At 44.7% G+C, this 24846-nt stretch overlaps 1 protein-coding gene across 3 annotated transcripts in view; it reads right to left on the bottom strand.

Moving 5' to 3' along the window:
* Positions 1-197: 197 nt before the first annotated feature.
* Positions 198-24846, bottom strand: part of CD247 (CD247 molecule) — a 46429-nt gene continuing 21780 nt past the window's right edge. For 2 of the 3 annotated variants that reach the window (NM_001396949.1, XM_046911007.1), the window contains exons 2-8: positions 7275-7381; positions 5972-6025; positions 4867-4950; positions 4138-4173; positions 3428-3484; positions 1769-1810; positions 198-1323 (exon numbers count right to left, since the gene is read on the bottom strand). In NM_001396949.1, coding sequence (NP_001383878.1) covers positions 1258-1323; positions 1769-1810; positions 3428-3484; positions 4138-4173; positions 4867-4950; positions 5972-6025; positions 7275-7381 — 446 coding nt within the window. In that variant the 3' untranslated portion in view covers positions 198-1257. The remainder of the gene's footprint in view (positions 1324-1768; positions 1811-3427; positions 3485-4137; positions 4174-4866; positions 4951-5971; positions 6026-7274; positions 7382-24846) is intronic. The other variant, NM_206879.2, reaches the window with a different exon arrangement.

The following is a 24846-nucleotide window of genomic DNA, read 5'->3' as shown; positions in this document are numbered from 1 at the left end:
GCACTCACAGCACAGCCTTCTAATCCCCGCCTGGGACTGCAGCACAGGGTGAACACCACACTGATGGTGGGGTTTGAGGTGTCGTCCCAGCATTGCCTCCCACGTCCTCCCAGCTGATGCTGGGGAAACACCAACCCCAGCAGCTGGCCGAAGAGGCCACACTGCCACCATGCAGCAGTGCACCACGCACACGTGGGTCTTTGACACTCACTTTATTAATTCATCAAAAACGCATTATGTTACTGACTTACTTAACTACCATTTTGGAATAATACCTGCATCGCCTTTTAAGAGTAACCCGATGAATTCAACTGGTTTGGAACTGCATTTATAGATTGGCTTTTATACAAAGAATCCGTTGCCCAGAAGTGATAGTTTTGTATTTTCCTGACACAGCCATCGTCGCATAAACTCTTACAAAGGGAGGCGGCTGCAGCGGTGGTTGTAGGTGTTGCAAATAATGTGACGGGGCAGAAGCTCAGCAGGTGCAGCCCTCTGCCACGCGGGAGGGTTGAGGTTCCCAGCATTTCTCTCATACCCGGAGTCCATTCTCCTCATGGTCACTGCAGCACTGCTGGCTTCTGCCTTCCCAGGCATCTCCCAGCCGTTGCCTGTCTCTTAGTGCCTCATGCTGACCACATGGCAGTGCCATCGCTTCGTCTTTGGTTGGAGCTCAGGTCTGGTTTGGTGTCGAAGAGCTGCACCCCTCAGTGCACTGACACCGCATCACTTTTCACAGTTAGTTAAAGGAAGGAAAAAAAAAATCATCCTCTGCTGCAGCAGTTTTTAAAAGGTAAATTTGAAGCAGAAGGCTGAGCTGGCTGTTGTCAAATGGCGTGAAGATAAACACTGCAGGAAACGACAGCCCTGTCGCTAACAGGAGTCCTCAAATGCTATGAGCCAGCAGTTGCGTGTCTCGGTGCCCCCAGAAGGTGAGGAGGAGCTACAGAAACAGCTGTGTCAGGAGGTGGGGACCGGTCCTACAACACGAATCTTGCATAGAACAACCTAATAACTACTGGTGTGGGAAATAACTTCACAGCTATGTACACTTCAGGGGCTAAAGCTTGCGGTTACATTATTCCACAGGAAAAGAGAAGGAACCTCGGTGCACCAACCCAAGTAGATTGCTGCGCTGAGGAAGTACACAGTGCTTGTTTTGTTTGGGACGAAAAATACTTTCCCTCTTCTCCCCCCTCCCTCCCCCCAGGCACGTGGGCATCCCTCGATGCTGCCCATCCCCACCGTGACTCCCGCTTAGCGGGGCGGCAGGGGCTGCATTTGGAGAGCGTCATATGTGTCCCTGGTGGCTGAGCTGAGCCCCTGAGAAAGAGAGAAAAGAGAGGTGAGGAGAGGGCTTGGTTGGCCAGAGGTGGCTGTCAGGTTAGAAAGAAGATGCTGGGGGTCGAAGAGCAGCATTGTGGCTTTTGCTTCTTACAGGGGTTATTTTTTAACTCGGGAGCACTTCCTTGGTCTCGCTGTGGTGTCACTTACCCGGAGGCAGGATGCAGCCTGAGGAACTGTTAGCAATGCGCGGCTGCAGCAACTCATTCTGACCGGTTTTGCCGATCTTTGGAGTACATTTTAACTGCACATTATTGACCGTTAAGAGCCAACAAACCGTGAGCTCTGCTAACGGAGACGTGAAATCCTGAACAGTACTCTCAGGACTTCTCCATAATAACTTGGAAGGGAAGGCAGATGCGATGGAGGCTGCGGTTCAGCTGCAGAGATAGACAAGGGGGGCAGCTGTGGATGTGTTGCCTACCTGGTAAACAGCATCGTTCCCTTTTCCTCGCCGCCGCTGCTGCTTTGGGGAAGCAAAACAAGCAGAGATCAGTGCCTTGCCCATTTCACCAAAAGAAAGAGAAGGCTGAGTGCCCCCATCCTGAACTGCGGATGCATTGAGGGAGAGCCCACTGGTGAGTGCCACCTGGGCTGGAGCCGCCCCAACCTGCTGCAAGGGCCATGGAAGGAGAGGGTAGCAAGGGAAGTTATTTTGATGCAATGACATTTTCCTGTCATACTGCTGTAATGCCATTTCCAGACTCACTGTAGGCCAGGAGGTCTGGCAGCATTCCTGCCATCGCCTGCTGCTTTGGGGGCTGAGAGCACACCTGAATCAATAAGTCCATGTGGTTTGAGTTGCTGCTACAGGTCAGATGGTGCCTGAGTGACTGCCCACTCCTGAGACAGGGGCCATAAGTTCCTGTCTCTAACTCATCGGTTAGATCGCCCACTGTCCAGGTAGGAACCCAGGATGGCCAAGCTTGCAGCCCTGGAATAGAGGCTGTGTGTCAGGCCCATGGCTAGCCATAACCAGCTTGCAGCCCTGCAGCAATGGCCCCGGGAGCATTTCCTGTATGATACCGATGGCAGAGAGCAGTGTCCACCTCAATTAACATTGCAGCAGGCTGTTAAAGGGTCATGTGTCTAGAATGAGGGAAGGTTTCCCTCCTCACCCTGCTGGTAATAGAAACATTCGTAAGTAAAACCAGGGTGAGACTGCATAAACTCACAGCTCACAAACCCAGCCCGAATATGGCAGATGGGCCTTTAGAACAATAAAAAACAGGAGGTGTTAAATATTGGTGTTGCTTCATCATTTTTCAATGCTAAGCTTTCTCCTGAAATCCCCTTTTTTCTCTTCTCAGAGGGAAATCAAAGGTTACGTGTAAGACACTTTGACTCAAAATAGAACCTGTGTAGGTCACAGCCATTTTTCATTTTGCCATAAACAGCGTACCGAGATGGTCTCTTTACAACACAAGCATCCTTCTCCCCCGCAGTGAGCTCACTGAAGCTGTTCCCTTGCCGCTATCTTTGGACACAACAGAGCTGTCCCTTATATATTATAGAGAAAGGGTGCAGGGAGGGGAATGTTCCTCCGGATCGCTGTCTGCAGACAAGCGTGCAGTGCCTGCAGGTGCTGACTTGAGGCTATAGGGCAGAGCAGACGTGATGGCCGATAGAGAGACACTGTGAAGCTCCAGCTCAGGGCTGCCCTGAAGGAAAGTAAGTAAGTGCTCAACGATGCTGTGCTGCAACCTTTGCAGCCCTTGAAATCAGGCTTTTCCTTCAGGTACTCCTCATTCATCTCAGAGGATGACTGGGGTCACCGTCAGACTTTTCCTGTGAAAAGTTGCAGCATTTCCCCCTTGACATTATTCAGTCTCCTCAGGAACACCACAGCTGCGTATGGGCCACGTTTCTAATGCCAGTGGCACAAACCTTGCTGTCCAATCCCTAACAGGCTTTGTGGCTGCCGTAACGGTAGCTTCATCTCTTACTGCTGTACCTATCACACCGGGTACTATAGGAAATAGGTAACTGCCCTCAGCTGCAGGTGCTCTCACACAGGGCTGCTGCTCTGCAAGGGAGCAGCAGTGAGCGGCATCTGCCCCCGCTCCCATTAGGAGGGACTCACCTCTCCCTTCTTCCCAATCTCACTGTACGCCTCGCCCATCTTGTCCTTCTGCAGGGACTGCAAGAAAGAGGGAGAAGGTATCAGTGTCACCAGAAAAGCTAACCCAGTCCCCACGTGCCCGCGCTCCACTCCTGCACGTCTGGGGCTGCCGCGTATGACCCAGCCTCAGTGCAGAACTATGACCCCATCTGGAGGAGGGACAGTCAGTGGTGGTCTTGGCTGACGTGCAGGGAAGCATAAGCGAGGCACCATCAGCTCTGTTCAGCAGCACCACATCGTCTCCAACAATTTAAATGAAGAATAATGACCAAGCCATTTAGCTACATCGGTGCCACGTACTGCACTGCACCAAAACTCTCTGAAGAAAACCCCTAAGCAGAGTTTGCTCAGGAGACAAAACCCAATGCACTGCTGAGGCCCAGGGACAGGGCAGTCTTGTAACACAGTAGGGCGAGGGGTAAGAGAGAGGGGCTCTCCCTCCCTCCATCCCACAAGCTCACAACCAACACTGATCAGAGACTGTGAATCAGCCATGGGAACCAAAGCTCACTTCTCAGCGAGCACTGAGCACCCGGATAGAGCCAGTGTGAGATGTGAGCATTAGTGTTCGTGGCTCTGTCCTTCAGAGCACTGACCACCAAATTTCACCAGAGATAAGTCTATTGAGAGGTCCCTCAGCAGCCATCCCCAACCCCTAGTTCTCTACTCACAGAGTAAACGGTGTCGTGGGGGTTCTTTCTTCTCTGCTGTAAGAGAAAGGAAGAAAGTTGTCCATGTGTTGCACTGCTGCTGTCCTGCCATCTGTACGTGTCTGTGGGTTTGCTCTAAGGCCCAGCTACAGCTCCACGGACAGAGCCGGTAGGGCTCACCTCGCCTCCACCCAAAAGGCTCTGTTAAAACAACTTGTTTGCTAGACTGGTCTCATGATTTTAATAACTGGTAAAAAAAATTCTTAACTCTCCTCTGTTCCACCCCCCCCAGCTGCCACCTGCAGGCACGCCTCACATGCAGATGCAGGTTTCCCCTCCCTCTTCCTCTGAAGCTGCTGGGCTCTGCAGCAGCAGCAGTTGCTCCGGCTGCTGCTTGACGCTGTTGGTGCTTGCCTGGCGGCATCACGTGCAGCGAGCGCTCACGAAACACTCATTTCCACCTCGCCTGCCCCGCATCCGCCCAGGACGGGCGTCACGTCCAGCGGGGCGCTGCGAGCTCTCAGCAAAGCGGTGGGGGCACAGATCAAAGTAGAGGGGGAGGTTTACTCTTGCCCCCGTGATGCTGCCAGCGCCACAGCTGCCACATGGGTTCTGCCATTCCCTCCCAAGGAGGACCCCGGTGACTTGCAAATGGGTGCTGGGTGCACGTGCGCGCCTGAACTGCGGTGAGACTCAAGGAGGAAGGAACTGGATTCAGAGGGCAGAAGGGGGGACGTGGGAGGAAGTTACCTCGTGTCTCCCGCCCTTCTCAAGGTCTGCTCCTCGCCTGGTGCCCAGCACATCGTATTCATCTCTGTGCCCACGGGACAGTTTCTGAAACGAGAAAGGAAGAAGCAGCGGTGGGTGTCACAATCATGAGAAAATAAATAGAGCTTGGCTTAGCAGAAGAAAAGAAATTACCCAGCTTGGAGTCCAACTCCATGAGCATTGCAAAAAGGTTTTACCTCTTGATTTTTACTTTCCTTTCAACAAAATTGTCTACAACAAAGCTACGGAAGCCAGAAAGAGTGGTCCGTGCAGCAGAAAGCTGCAAATCGTTTACATCAAGGAACTTTCCAAGCAGAACTGAGCTGAAAAAGAGCAGGAGAGAGAGGGAGACTGAATTCCATGCCTTCTCTCCCACTGGTGGTTGTGTGTACAAGACCTTGCTTGTTGTTGCTGTTGTTTTTGTTTGTTTGATTTTGCAGAGCAGCTCATCTACATTTGCATCAAGTGGATGCAGAAGTTATACATCTCCCATCTGGAAAAGGTTACCTTAGAAGAGGGCAAAGGAGAGATTTCAGATCAGGAGAGAGCAGTTATTCTGTACACTGAGTATCAGTATCTGGCGCTACTGAAAAGGTGACAGCTGGTACTTTAAACTGAAAACAGAACATTAGTTTTCATACGTTACACAGTTAAGTGGTGGAACTCATCACAGGATGTGGCTACGGTCAAGAGTGTGAGAGAAAAATAAAAATAAAAACAGAAATCAAGGCAACCAGATGTATAGCCAGAATTCAGTGCTACCACGAAGGAGCAATTCATCTAGAAGGCCGCACAGGAGCTTGTAACCATACTCTCATGGCAGGGAGAGCCTCTGATGCTGACTGTGGCCAGGCCACAGGGTTGGTTGGGTCTCTAGTATGGCCTCACGCAACAGCCCCGGCCAGCTTTGATTTTCCTCCATATAACTCTCCTTCTAACTGCTGTGCTGCACACCTGGGTGCCGTTCTTTCATCAGCTGGTTCATCCCACATTTTGCTGATCCACAGGCAATTCACCAAGTGCCCAGAGAGGTGTGTCCGGGTAGAACGATTTAGAAACAAGCACACATAACACAGCAGATACTTACATTATACACATCGTCCTGGCCCAGCAGCAGCTGTGGTTCAGAGGCCTGGCTAAGCTGGAAGAGAGACCATACTGTGAGCAGAGGGACGGAGGCTTCTGTCCTTTCGTTCCTTCCCTTCTCAGAAGCTGGGCAGCCCACCCACAGGCAGTCTGTGGTACTGATGAAGCTGCAGCAATACAAATCCTGCTCCACACAGGACTGATGAGCAGTTAATTGTTGCAGGCAGAAAGGGCAGCGTTAGGTCAATTTGAGCAGCTCCTTCGTGCTCTACTCTTTTCAGAGAATGTTATGCTACATTCTGTATTGCCTTAATCTTACTGAACTATTATCATGCATTAAATCTTTCTTAAGAAACAACTTTCTAGTTCAGTTTGCATTTAGGCTTAGGATAAATCTGATTTTCTTTTCTAAAAAAATAAAAATTTGTAGCAATTACAATTTATCCACTCCATGCTTTCCCTGTGAGAGCCACTGAGTCTTTGACAGGGTCAGTAATTTACCAAGCATCTTCCATTAACAGAGCCCAACATCAGCCATATAGTCCATAAACAAAAGGCCATAACAAGGCTGTACCTTTGGCAAAAGCCACCACAAAAAAAAAACTCCACTGAGCAGGAAGCAAAGTGAGAGATGCTACTCCTTAGGAAATATATAAGGTCTAGGTTTGGGTCAAGACAAAGAGCTGCCCAGAAGATGCCCCAGTGGCTTCACGGAGCTTCATGACAACGGCATGTCAGCTCTGCTGCTTTTGGCTGAAAGCCTGGCATTACCACGTGGCTTTCCTGCTTCCTTCCTCCCTGCAACAGCTTCCTGGTTACAGCTCAGCACCATGCACCCCACCAGCAAACAGCTGAACAGACCAGGACAGTGAGTGTGCTGAGGGCTATAGGCAAGGGCATGTCTGCCTTCCTGAGACATTTTACTACTTCCTTCATGAACTTGGCATTGTCCTGGATTTTCTGCACACCCCCTCTTCTCTTTCCAACGACAAAGCTGCAGAAGAAACCATATCACCAACCATTTCCCAGCTATTCCATCCAGAATCTCTGCATGCATAACTGTGGCATCAAAATATTCTCATGTAGTTCATACGCTTTCCCTTCACTCCTGAACCCTCAGACAGCACATGCCCCAAATACTCAGGTTCGTACCAGAAAAAGAGAGGGAAAAAAAAGAGAGGAGAGAGAAAATATTAAGTTCTTATTCTAAGAGACGTGCTTCCTGCTTCCACCCCCATTTTCCAGCTCGCCCCACCCTGCTAGCACCACTAAAGCCAAATGCATCCGTGTTTAGATAGACTGACCTTAGCTTTCACAAAAAGGGCCGTGATGATGACTGCGTAAATGAAGAGGAATCCATCAAGTAAGTAGCAGAGTCGGGGGTCTGTCAGTCCAAGAACTGTTACAGCATCTGCACAGAAAGACCACATACATCAGCAAACAAAGCCATTTGTATCAACATGTGCTTGACAATATACATGTGGCAGTACAGCACAGCGCTTTATAAAGCGAAGCCAATAGAGAGGCAAGTCTGCCTGTTTGCAAAGGAGATGGAAATCTGAATGAGGATCATAGAACAAATGAGCTTGGAAGGCAGCACTGGATGTCCAACCCAACGGGGTCACTTGGAGCAGGCTGCCCAAGTCCTGTCCCAACTGAGCTGCCTCTTGTTGGGTGGATCCCTTTGAGATTTTTAATGTTTTTTTTTTATTTTTAAACAAAAAGAATTTTTAAAACTTTGCTGAGGAAGAAAACCTGCTAATGCCCTAACTGAGAGCTCAATAAAGCTGCTCTTCAGAAGACGTTGGTGCTAATTTCATAGTCTGCACTCGTGACATGTTTGTACCCCAACCACATCAAGCAGAGCACAGCAGTGCTGATGGTTTTCAGCAGCTAGAGCTAATTAAATTGCTCCTGTATCAGGAAACATGCAGCAAGTTTGAAAATGCAGGTGAAAAATAAAAACAATTCAGGTCAAGAAGCCAAAGTAAATATGGATCTAATACGCAGCTCCAAGACCACTGCCAAAGGAAAGGTGCATTGCACAGCTATTAAAAAAATCACTTAGAAATGAATCTGAGGCGTGCTTTGTACAGAGAATTGGAGGGAGTTCAAAAGAGGAAGATGAGAACGATCAAGAGCCTGTGAAACCCTTCTACGGAGATAAATTGAAAAGAATTGGTATGATTCATCTCCATCCTAAGGTGAACAAAGTTTGGCAATTCCTATTAACCGCATGCGATGGATAGCAGTTGAACCACTTAATGCACTACTTCAAGGCACTCAGTTACTCCTGCACTGAGAGCGGGGCTGTTCTGTGCAATGGGCTTTCTCTCCAGTCCACCCAGTCACAATGGAGATTTCATCACGTTTGCAGATGCCATTCAGGCTGCGCAAGGGAGTCTCCTCTACAGAAATAGAGTTAATGGTGACGGTCTGCAGCAGTGCTCAAGGATGCTATCTGTATAAAGCACGGCCGCAAATCCTTGCCTGGAAAGTCGGTAATGCAATTGTATTTTCTGAAGTAGACGATCAAATCACTGCTCTCACCAAGAGACTCACACAGCCAAAGGAAAAACACATATCCAAACACCAGTTTTGTTTTAACTAAGAACTTGCATTCCATTGTTTGTTTGGTTTTTTTTTTAATTATGCTTAGAAAGAAATCTCTGGAAGTAAAGTAAGACTAAGATCTTGGACTGCCTTCCTTCTTCCCCTCCCATTTCCTATGATTTATAAAATAACATTCAACAATAACCACTGTGTTACTTTCAGGATTATCAAACCTCGCATACATGGGGTAAATGGAGACAGAGAGATTAAGATATTTGCCTAACATCACGCATCATGTATTAAGCCAACCAACAAGCTGAAAGCAGCTTCCTTGAGTTCTTCTAAAGATTCACAGGACAATACTTATGCCAGTGCTGGTTCAACACAAAACTAGCCTCATGGTGCCCTGTGCACCACAGTTTTCCAGTGTTTTACCAGTCCAAATATCAGCAGTCCCTTAAAACACAGGAGGATCTTAAAGCAAGATGTCTAAACATGGGCACAGTGCTGGAGAAGACTTTTTCCATCAGCGCATTATCACCTGTTTATGAAACACAGCACAGACACAAGCTGTGCTTTGGCCATGTTCAACACTACAGTTTGCTCTTTTCCTTGGTCTTAAAACCAAGGAGCAAAACACAAATACGATCAGGATTCACATTGTAAGACTGGATGCTAGGCAGCAAGAATAATTAAATTTGGAAAGAGAAAAAAGAAAAATAAAGAATTATTTCAGGTCATTAATTTCCACTTTTTTTTATGCCAAAAGGTATTAGCATTATGGAAACAAAAGGTCAGGATAAGATGCTTTAGGAATGTGGCAAAGCCATCGTACTTCTGCTAGGATCCCTTCCTGGGAGGCACACTATGACCAAGTTCAAGCACTGCAATTTTCCTCTTGATTAGTTTGAGAAGAAAGAGATTCAGAAAATGGAAATGAGGAAAATGTGACCAAATGCCAAACACTTTCCAGCTGATTTGCTGAAAGAAGACCAAACGTGTGCAAAAAGCAATAGTAAATGATCTCCCATTTCAGTCTGAAGGCGAAGAAGTTTAACTTTTTGCCCACCTTGAACAAGGCAACCTTTCTGCCCTCGGAATCTTTCCAGAGCCTTGTCAGAAACAGAACAGAGGGGAGTGCCTTTCTCATCTCTGGAAGGGGACTCCTCACGTACCCAAACAGGCAGTCATTCTCAGAAAAAGCACTGCTTTCACTTCTCGCTTTTGCGAGGACTTGGTGCAAAGGGCTTTCCTGAAGCAAAACTTGCGATGCCTCCTAGAGACAGCAAACCAAGCACACCGCAATGGCAGAACACGGATATTCAGCAAGCTCAGCTAACAGATGTCAGCTATGAAGCTCTTTCAGCTTTTGTAGGGGCTTTAGGTTAGACACATGCTCTTTTACTAGGCTCATATTCAACAGGGATAGCAGAAGTTCAGTCTGGTTAGTGTAAAAGATGTTCCCTGCTCTAAGTTTTGTATTGTTAAATATCCAGAGAGGCAAGGCTTACCACTCAAATGGTTATTTCTAGCTTTCTTGCTCCTTTCCTTAGAGATTTCTGCCTGAGCATCCCACAGCATAACTCACTCCAACCTGACTTCTATTGGGCAGCCTTTTTGCTACTCTTTCGAAAGAGTTCCACTTCTAAAACCAAAGGCATGCTACAGCACACTACTTAAAAGAGCTCAGTTTACACATCTTGGCTCAGTGGGTATCCTAAAGTCTACGTGCAGCAAGGCTGAAGGCAGAGACACCAAATCAAGCACAAGATGCTTTTAATCACAACCAGAGGCATTTGTCTGTTGGGTGCAGCAGACATTCCCCTAGCACTTTAAGGTTAGACTTTACAAAGAGCAGGCGAAGCAGAAGGTTGCTGAACAGCTTGCAACTAACTCATGCCCCATGGCTCCAGTAATCAATTATATTGATAACATGAAGAAAGATTCCTAAATGGAAGATTTATAAAGCCCTTCCCACTAGACTCATTGGTGCATTGTTCTTCTCATCCCAGGGCTAATGCAGGAAGGGACTGCTAGAATTTCATGGCTCACGCCAAACCAAATTCAGAGATGCACAAAAAAGAGATGTAACAGGGCTGTTCTGTCTCAGAACGAACTCAAATCCAACACAGCTGCAAGCAGAGAAGAAAAGCAGGGAGCTTTTCTATCACGGCACAGCAGTCTGAAGGCTTGAGGTGCCAGAGGGAGGACTGCAGCTATTTGCAGACACCAGTCAGGCCACGAGTGATTCCTTGCATTGCAGCCAACACAGTCCAAAGCTGCAAGAATTACATGAGCTCCCCTGGAGGTACAGTCGGGCAAAGCCATGACCATTCACTCATCACTGCTGATCCTATTGGAATGAAAACCAGCTTTGTTTTCCTTTCCTTTCTCCAGGATCAGTTTCCATCTAACTCTATGACAGGACAAGACCTAGCCCATGCCAAAAGAGCAAGTGACAGGAAGGACAGTAAGCCCATATAATGAATGCCATCTACTTTTTTTTAGTTAAGCTTATAGCAACGTTTTACAAAACTTCGGTGGCTGTCATCCAAGCCTGCAGAAAGCTTATAAGATTTACTTTAGGGCATCCTTTGGGACAGTTCAGGGTAGACACTCTTGAGACTTGCAAAGTTTCACGATGTTTCATTGCAGTCTCTTTACAAGCCCGTGCTTCCAAACAGGCATCTCTATTGCTAAGAGAATTACCAGCGAAGCTTGCTGTTGGGCAGAGAAGTGGTTAAATCAACTCACAGCGGCAGTGGTGGCATCAGGTTATGGGCAGGAAGGAGGCTGTGCCGGCCCTAACGGCAGCGCAGCTACAAGCGCTGGGGTGGGAGAGGCTCAGCGCAGCCCTTCTCATTGCAGCCAGTCCCCTGCTGCCGACCCACTTAGTGAGGGGATGTGTGTTTGTGTCACATTCTGACTGCTAGGAGATGGCACACATGTAACGGCACTTACATATAGAGTGCAAAGCAAGGTTGGTTACGGGGTTTGGTTTAATAATAATTCCTTGCGTATTCTTTTTTCAGCATCTCTGGCCGAAGCTTAGCCTCTTTCCAGTGACCTCGAACACGAAGTCCCTTATGGGTCTCATAAAGAGAGACAATGGAAGAACAATCACAGCATGGAAACATCACCACAAACAATGCCTGTGGCCTTGAGATAACCCTTCAGCAAAAGCTCTTAGGACAAATGCTAACTCCAGAATCTCTTACAAGTTCCCCTTTGGAAAAGAAGAATCACTTCTTCCCCTTCCAGCATGTTTTTTCCTCTAATTGGTGTGCATTCACATCTTAACAGCATGGTCAAATACCTAAATACCTACATACCTAAAATACGGCAAAGTAAAACATTGCTAAAGAGAACAGACTATAAGCTATCAGGGCATGGGGTATGGCTTTATGTCCTTGTTAACACCTAGCTGGTGCAGTCTGCAGTCCACCGCCAGGTGACATAATTGCAGTCGCTCATCCTCCCATCACTACATTTGATTATAATCCATCCCAAGGTACTTGATCTCGAGTACCTTACCTCAGATTGGATTAGAGCATAAGGAAAAAAAAACTGCTGTATTCTGAGATGTATCTCATCACCCACGGGTAGGAAATTGCAAATACAAAGAGAATAGATAGATAGACAGACAGATTGAATTGAAGACTGTTGGAAAGCAATGCATTCCCATACGGAAAAAACAACAGAAGGGAAGAACATCCTTATTACTAATGGCCTGATGCCGTGGCTTTATTTTGCCATCTTTAAGATAAAGATAACAAAAGTAATAAAGTGTTAAAAACATGAAATCCTTTTCCCAAAGAGGCTCAGCTTCAGAGTCCACCTGCTAGCAGTAATTACAGACAATATTGCACAAAGTTCTGGTGACCAATAGCAATACTCTGGGTCGGCTTCTCTGAAAACTACAGGCTGTATTCTGTACTACCTCTGCCCAGGAAATCTCCATCGATCCCTGCAAGCATTTCATGGTGAAGCAAACAGTTCACGTTCTGTATGCTGAAAACAGGATGGGATGATGATAGCAAGGCAGTAAAGACTCCGAGATTTCATATAGTTCTTCAATGCACTGGTTTCAGAGGGGCAGGAGGAGATAGTATTTGAACACTTAACATGTTGGGATTATTAGTTCTTCTTTGTTTTTCTAAGGAAAAAAAAGAATAAAGCAACATTCTACAGTAATAGTCAATCTATCCAGAGTGAGTGCTAGAGTAGGATATCAGCCCACCAAAACAAACACAGCAGGATCTACAATTTTTTATATGATGAAGCATATATGGCAATAATAGTGGGACTTCAGAGGTTGATCTGTGTTTGCATTAAACAAAGAGCAAGCTCAATTATAGATGTATGAAGTCAGCATAAATGACGAAAAAAAAACTGAAGTCACCCACCATACTAATTTGTATTCTACCTTATACTCCAGCTACAAATAATGTCCACTTCACTCCTTCCCCCTGGTTTTGTTCTTATCCTTGAACTAAATGCCTGTTTGGCATTCCTAAATATGCTTCAGACCCTCTCCCAGCTTCATGTCCCTGCTTAGCTCCATCCTGGCCCACAGGTGGTACTTGCTGTGGATGCCCACCAGCTGACCACCGGCAGCCAGGAGCCAGCAGGCCTCTGCAGAGATCATGCTGCTGTCATGCAGGTGCTGACTTGAGTTTGTCCTTCTGTCTAGTTGCCATCAGTCCTCTTGCAACCTGGAGAAAGCTACCGGCCTGTTGCCTGCTTGCATAATGAGGAACAGCCATTCATACCTGGGAGGGAGAGCTATCACCATCGATCTACACCAATTTCATCTACGGCACTGAATTTACCCTATTGGTTTTTCTTCACAATTTTTCAGGAATAGATAATTTCCCAGAAACTTTGCACACAGAAATCCTACCTTGTTGTTTACAACTGCATTTGTTTTGTTTTGTTTTTCTTGGAGGAATGCCACAGCTACCTGTAGAGCATTTAGATTCCTTGTATTTCTTCATGGCACCTTAAAGCACAGTAGCGGCACTCAGTGACTACACCAGATACGGTTTGCTGAACGAAGCTGCTCATACCTGAGAGTTTTAGTGCACATCTCCGAAACAGTCACACAAGATGGGATGTTAACTTCACTCTCATTCTCTAAGTGTTGAATTATGCATTACGCTATCACTGTGCTGATAAAATTGCTTGCAGATCTCACGAAAGATGTTACTTTAAAGGGCCTTAATGCTGTTCCTAAAACGGATGAAAATTTTCACATTCTATTTACTCTAAAAACCCCATCTCTCTTCACAAAAGCCTTATCGGGAAACCTCCGAGACGTGCAGATAAACACTGCCTGGAAACAGCATCTTTTTTTTTTTGCTTTCTGTGTGCAAATGAGTTGGAATTTGAATGCAAGGGGGATTTCTACTATCTCAGTTATTTCATAATACTCAGTGCTTAATTAACTTTTTTTTTCAGAACACAGCATTGGAAAGGGCAGTTAAAGTGCTGGGTGGGGTGAAAGATGGTCAAATGCCCGCAGGTGATGAATCTTCCCCTACATGTCAAAAGGCTCCTTCTGCTTACTTCTGCTGCGTACTCCCTATGAAAATACTTCTGCTGCTTCTATCCATTGGGCCTTCTTCCTGCCACAGAGATGACTGCTGTATATTGTATAATTGTATAATTAAAATATGCAACAAAGAGTTGGGCTGTTCAGGCAATGCATTGGCTATAATAAAACAAAACAGCATTCTCCCTTACCTTAACACAAATGTTGTGGGTTTTTTTGTTTTATTTCCATTCTGGTTTTCTGTTGGTTTTGTTTGCTTGTTTGTTTGTTTGTTTTCAATCAGCTGTGACTAATCCATACTTCATTTGCATCAGGACTTAGTGCCTATCCATTATGCAATACAGGGAAGAGAGAAGATGCTGGGCACAAGTACAACGCTGAGGTGCATTGCAATAGTCTCACTTGTGCCTCTGGGAGTGTCTCATAAACACTGCTACGGAATTAATCCCATTAAGCTAAGTGCTATCACACAGAATTAGCCATTAGATGTGCATTAATTGTTTCAACCTACTTAATGAAAGCTGTTCCAAGAAGTTACCCTGGTTTTAGAGAGAAAATACTACGAGTACAGCTATTCAAAGTGAGGGCAATTAAGAGGATTACGTTCAGATTTATCACATCAGAATGGAAGAAGAAATGTGAGTGAATGCCAATAAACAGCCCAGTTCTCTTCCCGCACCACTGATTCCAACAGAAGTTAGGCCATTTAAGTCAGAGTGCAGAGGCTTAATCCCAAAGCAGACACGCACGCGCCTTCAAGGACATGCAAGAAAAGTGCAGTGATAAGCAACAATAATGAAAAGATAGAAACAACTGTTCCTTCTAGCACAGTATTCATCATACAAGAATCTTCACTCCCTGTAACCAAATAAAGTTTGGGAGGGTTTGATGCCATGATATTGGTTCTGCAAAAATAAAACTTTTGATTACTCTTTTCCTTAGATTTGCCATACATTACCCTGCTTTCGGAGTAACTTCACTACTTATTCTTCTGCAATTCATTTCCACATGCCTACACGTGAAAGGTCAGCAAAAAACGACTGAAATTATCACCTTAAAAACATTATTTTTGTACTTCATATATATTTTGGCACATCAAGAAAAATTAATGATCATTTACTTGAAGTCCTTTACAAGAGCAACACGGATGCAATTCATTGCAAGACAAAAAAAAAAAGCAGGAAGGGACATGCAGTTCAGCTCGTTGCAAAGGACCAAACGCACGTATCTAACTCCTAACAAGTTCACTGAGCGTTCACGCAGCATTTGCAAGGGATACAAAAGTTGGGAGGAAAGCCCACGTGCATCAAGCAAGAGAACTTTGGCTTTGTAGATGGGGGCAAAGCGCTCTCTTTGATGTCATTCAGAGCATAAAAAAATCAACAAAAAGCGGTGGGGAAAAATTCATCATACATTTGTTCTTTCAGCCCATTTGCAGTGTAGATGTGACCCAAAGTCTCTAGCTAACAGCTTCCACGCAACCACCTGAAATTTCTGGAATATGATTGCATCCACTGTCACACAGCAATTTGGTGTCTCCAACCACGTACATACATACATATCTACGTGATATGTGTAAGTGAGGAGACATTATTTAAAATTGAGGAAATACGCTGCTTTTCATACGGTGGAGAAAACACCACCAAAAATAAAAATCACAGAAAAATAATAAGCAAAACCACACAGACATAAAATAATTCTGTTTTACCAAAGGAGCACTGTAAGCCCCCTAAAGCTGAAATTTCCTTCTGCAAGTCTTGTTCTCCTCCAGTGCCCCACTGCTACACATCTCAGTCTCTGTAGTTTATGTTCAAAATAGTAGAAGTCTCTAAAAAGTGCAGACCACGGGAGAGAGAAAGCACCTGCTCAGGTATTTTTACCACTGTGCTCACAATCAGAGATCTGAACTGTATGCTTTTAGGAGCAATATTCCTTTTCAATCACACGTCCAGCAATAACTGCTATAATATCAGTAGCATATAAAGGAAAAGCAAACTAACTAGGAAAAAGAAAAAAAAAAAAAAAAGACCACCCAAACACCCAAAGAAAACAACCTTAACAAATCCTAAGCAAAATTACTAAGTACTCTTAGGAGCAGCAAGTGAATGACTGTGACAGAGGGATTTATAAGCTAGGTAATGCTAAGCAGAGCATTGCGCTGAACATTCTGCTACGCCTAAAATTCTTGGCTGACTGTGGCTTAGAAATATCCTCTCGATAGGCTGTCCAGAGCTTTTCTGCAGCTTTTAAGACATGGCATTAACTCTGCAGACGGCCGTGCTCTCTGCAGAATAACCCGATACCAGATACCATGCAGGTTTAGAATGCACGCACAACCAAGTTTTAATTCAAGGCATAACTGAGTAATTAAGTTAAAAGAATCTTATTTCAGAGTTAGTACTTTCTGGTTGGTTTTTTTTTTTTTTAATGAAGTATCAGTAAGATATACTTTAAAAACAAAAGTTCTGCTATGTGAATGTACCCTAGAGAATCAGAGCAATTGCAGTGAAGGGATTACAGCTGGCTCTATACAGGCTGGCTTCAAATCACAATCATACCTCTGCAGCTACCTTCTGCAATCTCAGGGCAGACGAGCAATCAAGTTCTATGAGAACACAAGCAATTTGAATGTCTCCATCCATGCAGTTGCCTATCAGTGCTGAAACTGATAAATAAAACCTTTGTCAGTGTTCTTAACGCCTGGGAGTAAAATTGTGAACTCACTGCACTTCCAGAAAGCCCAACTGCCTCTACTAATTACCTCAGAAATGTTTTGTGCTTATTCTGGTGCACCTGACGCCGCCTTCCTTTACATGGAAAAAATGTCTAGCTGCTTCATTCAATAATTACTCACTTCCAACTAACGCAGCAAAATTAATACGTATGTATGTTTCCAGTCAGGGATTGTATTTTAGTTTTGTTACTGAGCACAAGTGTGGAAGTGAAAAGTCAGCTCGGCTCTCTGCTTGCAGTATTGTAGAGAATGCAGCATTACTCTGCTGGTCGTTTGCGTCTCAGCTCTTCGAACTACAAATGCACGCTCCAAGTCAAAAGAGAGGAATCCTAGCAGTGACAGCAGAACCTTGCCCGAGTTTGTTTAAAGATGTGGCTCATAGCACTGATTATACTGCCTGAACATCAGAACAATCCTATCCAAGCGACTGATGCACAGATTTCCAAAACGCTTCACAAAACCCCAACAACCTAAGAAGGAATACACTTCATGAAGAGAATCTTCATGGTCAAAAAGGACAGAAAACCATAAAACTGACTGCATTAAATTATTTTCTCTAGTTATTTACAGACTGTTCCATTCTCCTCCTGTTCTTTAGAGTTACTGCGTACTGTGAAAGGTCAGACAAAATTGGCCTCCTAAGCATGGAAACATTTGCAGTTTAATGATACTCTCAGTGCTGACCATGGCAGTTCAGAGGAAAAAAAAACAACCACAAAACAGCTATGAAATCAGTCCAGGACACCATTCTGTGCTTGCATCCCCCACGGCCAATGCATGCTAGGCATTATCCAGGCTGATTTTCATAATAACTTCAACAGTCAGAGTTAAGCGGAAAATGACAGCATTAATATTTCCTCACACTTCTGACACCTATCCAGCTTGCTCACCTACACGTTATGGCTGACCACTAACCAACCCTTTATCAGATTTCATTTGTATTTTCTTTTTCTCCACAGACATGCTGAAACTTCCTTTTGTCCTCCTGTTATGCTCTAGAGACGCTGCATTTTGACCAGAAAGGGTTGGATCTGTGTTTCAATGGGGACTGCTCATATCAGAATTCGACACTGCTTTCAGGAAGCCAAACACCTTTTCTTGCTCCAGCCCCTTTCTGCTACATCTCAGTACAGCCTCAGAACATCCTCCTGTGCCCGGTGTCCTTGCTCCCCTTGGCATGCCACAACGTGCCAGCAGCAGGCTGGCCATGCTACTCTGGGAGCACCTCAGGGACGGGTTTCCTGGCCCATTGCTAGAGCTTTCTGTTTGCCCTCATCGGCCAGCAGGCAGGAAATGGGGGCACCGAGGGGCCTGCCCCTGCATCTGCTCACCTCCACCGCCACACAGCCCGCTGTGCTGCACGCCGCTCCCACAGCATGAGCTGCCTTCTTCTCTTACAGATCTCCATCCTCCGCGTCTCGTGGATAGATTAATATCAGTAAGGTCAAGTTTATTTTCTCTGTTCCGTTTCTTCAGCCTTTCTTCCTTGTGCAAGACCACCGATTTCTCATGGCCTTTACAATATTAGGGAAATGAGCTATGAAGCAGATTATGAAACGGCTTGAACATCCTTTTTAAACGTATTTGCTGAGAGAATCAAGAGGGGCCACCTTTGCTTATCTGTCAGCAATCACAGTGTCTGTGCCCACCCAATCTCCTCCACTTATAAGCTGTAGCGACCAAGCGGGGCTCTCGGTCCCCCACTCACACACACCCAGCCCCTTTGAAGCCTCAAAACGAGACAGGACGCTTCCCTGAGACAGATACGGATCTACCCCTACACACCCGCCCCAGCAAACACACATCTGAGACTTTTGTTAGCAAAGACAGGCAATACCAGGTGCATCTGAGAAAGCACTTGCTCGAAGCTGCTGTAACCGAGCTAGAAATCATTACCTCAAAATAAAGACCACGTAGGAGAGGTCTTTTGATTTCAGGGCTCTCTAATCTCTCTTTCTACAGAAGGGAGCACAAAAAAAAAAAAGTGCTTGGCTGAAACAGGGCAACACCAACATCATATTTTCCTTTCACCTGAAGCACAGACACTCTCTGCCTAAACTCACGGCCTTAAGGTGGTAGAAGTGGCCCTCTGAGAAAAACCATGATTTATCCAACGGGCCAACCCACAAATGAAAGAAAAGTGGTCTACACCCCACTTCTGCAAGGTGCCAGACGCTGGAGAAGGACTACACAGCTTTTCAACCAAACACACACAGAGGCGTAGTGCCAGCCCCACTACAGAGCACCGCACATCACATGTAAGGGACTGGTTTTCCTTTGAAGTGCCTGGCTCCAGAGGAAGCCCTTTCAACACCCTGAAGGCAATACGTATATGACGCAATCTTATACACCAACGCTTTTTTTTTTTTTTTTTTTTTTTAAAAAGCAAGATTGTGATGATGAGAGGTTGTTTGTTTGCTTGCAAAACATGGCTGAGTTGTTGCATTCATCCATGAAATGAGCTAGCCCTGGAGAGCTCAGCAGAGAGAAGCATAAGCAATGCCTTGACATCTAACACCATGGGCTCTCTGCTGCCTGAGCTGAGAAAATCTGCACTCCGCACCTCCTGGGAACCTGGGAAAGAAAACCACTAAATACTCCTGCGTTGCACAGCCAGACCAGGGTGCAACAAGGGCAGCCCCAGTGAAAATGCTGCCTGACATGCTCAGACAAAAAGGAAAGGCTGCAAGGCTCGGTGAGCTTTGGTTTGGGTTGGGTTTTATAAAAGGCAAAATATAGATCTCTTGTCAGAAGGCAGCTTTGACTCTGGAATTGAAAAATGAAATTGCCAGAGGGAAAAACAAGTTCACATCCACGAGGAGTTACCACCAATACACAAATACTCTCTCCCTCTCTTTTATAAGAAGCACCCAGAATAGAAGCACGTATTTTCTGATTATTTCTTGCCAACTCCCACTCCTTCATAATGAGCAACTGGAAGGTTTCAATCTGAATAATTGACTTTAAAAGATTTAGGGAAATATAACTAAAGTTATTATGTCAAAGGGCAAAAATGCCCTGCTTGTTCTCTCTGCAATATACTGTATTGGTTCCCATGAGCAAGCAACAATTTTGAAGATGAAGGAATAAAACGTGGCTTCTTACAAACGTTTCATGCACTGTCATTTCAAAGTCAGAATCAACACCCAGAAGGTTAAATTCTTCTTGTATGAGGCTGGGCTAAAACTTTCTCATAGAAATAAAGGTAACCACAAAACATAACACTGCCCATAGAGCTGTGGTATTTTAGAACGGCAGGTATGAGCTGCAGTCAGAACTGCAGAGGCATTACAAAGTATTTGCAAGAAAAGGTTTGAAGGTCTTTTGCACGATCAAAAAGATTAAGGCACACAGTTGCAAACACGTAGCAGAGTTTAAATAATCAAAACAAAAATCTACACTAAACTTCTGAAAATATCTTTAATTCAAGAACATCTTTTCCCTTTTCCCATTATTTTGCATGAATGCTGCCTCAGCTCATCCTGCTCCTGAAACTACCAGTAAGTCAGTGACAGACACACGGAAAGAAATACAGAGATACAACAGGATTTTCCTCTGATCCCATCTTCCAAAAATGTAGGACCTGGTTAAATCAATGATCCTATTCAGTCTAAACGAGATCCTCAAGCTTTTTGGTTCATCCATTGCCATTTTGCTTTTGCACGAGATACATAATTGCTGTATTCCCCTATTATATACAAGCGGTCTTTGTGCACGTTTATGTACACATATACACGTATGAGGAGTGTGTTGTGGATGTGCATACACAGAAGTGCCTATGTATCTGCTCCCCAGTCATGTTCATGGCATGTTGCAGACCTGAAAGAGGAGGACACTCAGCAGCACAGATCACTGGCGTAGCGGCAGCTTTCAGCCAGGCAGACACATATTAAAGAAAAAAAGGAGCTCAGCAAGAAAGGGAGGCACCTATCCTGCATGCCACGTTGCAGGAGAGCCTCCCTGCCTTCCCCTCACAGATAAGAGGGTGCCGGGACCGCAGCACAGAGGAAGTTGCACCACCTTTGAAATGTGCCCCAGCACAGCACTCCCACCTCCTGTAGTTTCCCTTGGCAGGGTCACTTCTACTGCTCCGTGCTGGGAGACCAGCTGGCTGCTGCGAATCCACTCAGGTAGAGTGCATGGGCTGGCCCTGCAGTGGACAAGCCCTGAAACCAGTGCCCCAGAGAGCAGCTGAGCCCAGTCCACCCAGCAAGACCCTACCTGCCAGAAGGGCTGGGCTGCTCTGCTTGACCAAAATCTGAGATCTGCTGGCTGAGCAAGAGAGGGTTCCTTCTGAACAGCCTAGGTTTCACTGGCAGGCCTATGGCGCCAGCTAGGCTGTCAGGGACAACACTAGTGCTTCAGACAACATGGATGGGCTGGTACCCACACCTGCATACCAGTCCCATTTAATTCACTAATGTGCTTTTAGCACTTGCTCCAGTTCTTGTGTTATCATAAGCAAGTACAAATTCCAAGATTCCATTTATACCTTCCTTTATAACACTAGGATCCCTACAGAAAGACGTAGCATCCTCTGTTTTCTTTCTAATCAGTCTTCACCATCCATGCTCAAGTTCTTCTGGCATTGTAAAGTCAAGATCAAATAAAAATAATGTATGTATTTTCCTGAAGACACAAATTAAGAACGCAAGCAATCACATTAACCCTCACTAGCCAAGGTATGAAGAAAAATTATCACTTCTGTAAGACACAATAAAATTCATGATTTAATGACAAGTCAGAAAGTTATTCAGAGGTTAAAAAAAATCTCAGGTCAGCAAATGGAGTCTGTACATTTGATCTCAAGCTACTGGAGAGAGTGTGTGGTGCTCTACAAGTTGTAGTTAATACCTCAACTGCACGGAGAAGAGAGCCATAAAAAAAAAATCAGCTGTTCTCTTTATTCTCAGAATTTATTTACAACATTCCCAGTTCGTGTAGCTGTGAAGCCCCATCACCAGAACCACAGATACTAACGGGTCCATCAATAAGCCAGTACCAAAGTGTCAGTGATCACTCGTGTCACATCAGTCCTTTAAAGCACCGCACTGCCCTAGCCCAAAGCTGCCCTGACGCCCAGCAGATATCCCAACACTGATACGACCAGAAAACAAGACGATGAAGTACATAAACTACATCAAGTGCTGCCTGTCAGCATTTATAATGGAGAGAACTAACTTGCTAACAGGAGAATAGACAAGAAGATACTTGATCATAATAAGTTGTATTTCAAAACTTATTTGCATGTTATTTGTCTACTTTCTTTTGATGATCAGATGTTAGCGCATACGTTGTGCTAAATATGTGTACCATGAGAACATTTTCCTTTGTAAAAATAAGTTGTTAAATTTCATACCTGATGCATTCATTTATGCTAAAATAGAAGCAATTGCTTAGGGCCCAGATTATGCTCTCCTTGAAGCAGCAAACATAGATGCCTTCATTTAGCGGCATAAGCTGCTATGGTTGTTGCCTTCTTGAATGTTCTCTTCAACCACTTGGCTGAAACTGACAACTCAGCCAAAAAAGCAGAATTATTTTGTCCTAATGCACTCTGAAGAAAATGGTAGGCGCGCCCCTAAGCCACTCTAATGATAAAAATAATAATAAAAAAAAATTAGTCTTTGTGGTGCCTGAGGTTGTTGGCTGACTTTGCACGCTCGAAAGTTCAAGCTACGTTTATTAACGTGCTATAAACAAAAATGATTTTTCACAGCTAACACCACAGTTACCTATGTTTTGAAGCAACAAGATGTTTTGGCATGAGAAAAAGTGCCAAAATTCGGTTTTAATACCCTCTGCTGCAAATTTGTATACACGTAGATACACCAATATGGCTAACAAAAAACAACATTCCCTCTTTGTTTAAATGCTTGTAAAACACAGTACAGCTGAGTGCTAGCATGATGGAGATTACAGCTTATAAACATTTGCATCCTGTAAAATTAGAACCCAAATATTTGGGTCACTACCTTTTTTGTTTGGTCTCTTGACATATCAGAAGTAGAAATAAAACCATGTACTTTTTCATGTCAGTTTTGATTTTTAAAACTCAAGAAGTAGCCTTATTTATTTCTAAATATCAAACAGCGTAAAAAAAACCAGAACGGACGAAAGTCTTAAAAATCTTATCTGGAGTTAGTTGTAAGTATCAGTGTTTTGGGATCCCTTGTTCTGGTATAATTCAGAAACTTACCTTTACTATACTGATATTTAGAGATCACTTTAATTCACTACAGTTACACGTGAAAATTACAGCAAGTTGAATTTTAAATTTAGTCAACACAGTTGGATAGAGAAATTTCAACCACTGAATGGCAAGATGATAATTTGTATTTAAAAACTTCTCCGGCTTAGTCAACAGCAACCTTCTTTGGGATGCAGACTGCCTTCTTCTGTATGATAAAAACCTCTGTTGCTAGCCGATAACCAAAACCACTTGCACGAGAGCCCTGTCAGGCTGCAGACTTGGCCTGGTTCATTCAGCACAGAGGTCAGAGATGGGGTTTCTGCAGCTTGCTCCTGCATGGCAAGCAGCAGCCCAGCTGCATTCTACCGTTTACGATAAAAAGCAGCAACAGACCCCACGGGAGTTGGCCTCACACGCGGAAACACTTGAGTTCACAGAAGCCATGGCCTTCTGACTCTACGTGGGTTTTTCTTCTGCTTGTTTTTAACCTCCGCGGTGCAGCCACGTATGTTCCATTGCCCAGGCTGTGCCACAGAGTCACAACCTGATGATGCCCTGGCACTTGAAGATGTTTACTGAACAGCTCTTGTCACCATGGCTTTCTTCCATGTCAGCCTTAAAGACAGTCTGTTTGCCAGTATGTCCCTTCCCACTGCAGAAAAGCTTTCCAGTCCATCAGCATCTCTGCAAGTTTTGGAGAAAAACCACAGGATGCAGCGAGGTCAAAGAGAGACAGTGCAGGTGGCCACTAGCAACCATTCAGTAGCACCCGAAGCTGCAAACACTGCAGCGAATTGTGCACAGAAGGGCAGAAAACATCTGTAAAGGCAAGCAGGTACATTGCTACTGACAGGGGATGGAAATTCAGATAGGAAGAGCTGGGAAAAGCAGAACTACTGTACCACCAACACTACATGTTAAAAAAAATAAAGGACTGTGTAAGTAGTTAAACTGCAATCAAAAGTTTTTAGTAAACACAAACAAAACCACAACATACTTGAAAAAATATCACATACTAACAGTTCCATAACAAACAGAACTGGGTAAATGTTTTGCAAGACTGAGTTCAGTGATGCTGATGCTGAGGCAGGGATTCTTATCAGTCTCAGGCTCTCTGACACAAAGCCAAGCTACCACCTTCCACCTACCACCTTCCTTTCAAGAGCCATGCTTCCCTGCAATTTTAGGGCACTTTCAGCACTGAGAAGAAAGAGCGAAAAAAAAAAAAACAAAAGAAATTTTACACACCATTTTTGACTAAACCTCAGTCCTACTCCTTCAGAATTTAGCAGCATGCTCAAGAAACAGGACCTAGAGTTGCTGTATTAATGTTACTTGAGTGCTTCAGATTTGATACCAATCATGAACTCCTTTCTCTATGTGCTAAAACACCTCAGTAGTCAACAAATGCTTTATGTACACAATCAAAATCATGAGAGGAAACACTAACTAGGGTACAGAAAACAAGGCTAAACATGGCAGAAGGTTTGGAGTGGAGGAAATGCTAACAATTCAGTCACCTCCTCTGTATGCCAATCCAGAAGAAAGCACATTCAAGCAAAAAGAATGAGGGCTCCGGCATTCCTTCTTGTCATCAGCCTGAATGCCTTGCCACTGAACAGAACGCAGCTGAAGATCCTAGACAACACAACACTTGCATTCAATTCAAATAAGGCTTAAAAAGACATAACTTCACATAGCAGCAGTAATGTAATCACCTTTAGAGTTGTTACAAACTTCTTTTGAACTTCAGATAGCAATTTGCATCTAATTCTTCCTCACACTTACAACAGAAGGGAAGGAAAATAACAATCTTTTCAGGTTACTGCTGTATTGTTAATT

This window comes from Gallus gallus, chromosome 1, assembly GCF_016699485.2.
Source record: "Gallus gallus isolate bGalGal1 chromosome 1, bGalGal1.mat.broiler.GRCg7b, whole genome shotgun sequence".
Lineage (NCBI taxonomy): Eukaryota > Metazoa > Chordata > Aves > Galliformes > Phasianidae > Gallus > Gallus gallus.
Note: the sequence above shows the minus strand (reverse complement) of the source record. Positions and strands in the feature narration are given on the sequence as shown.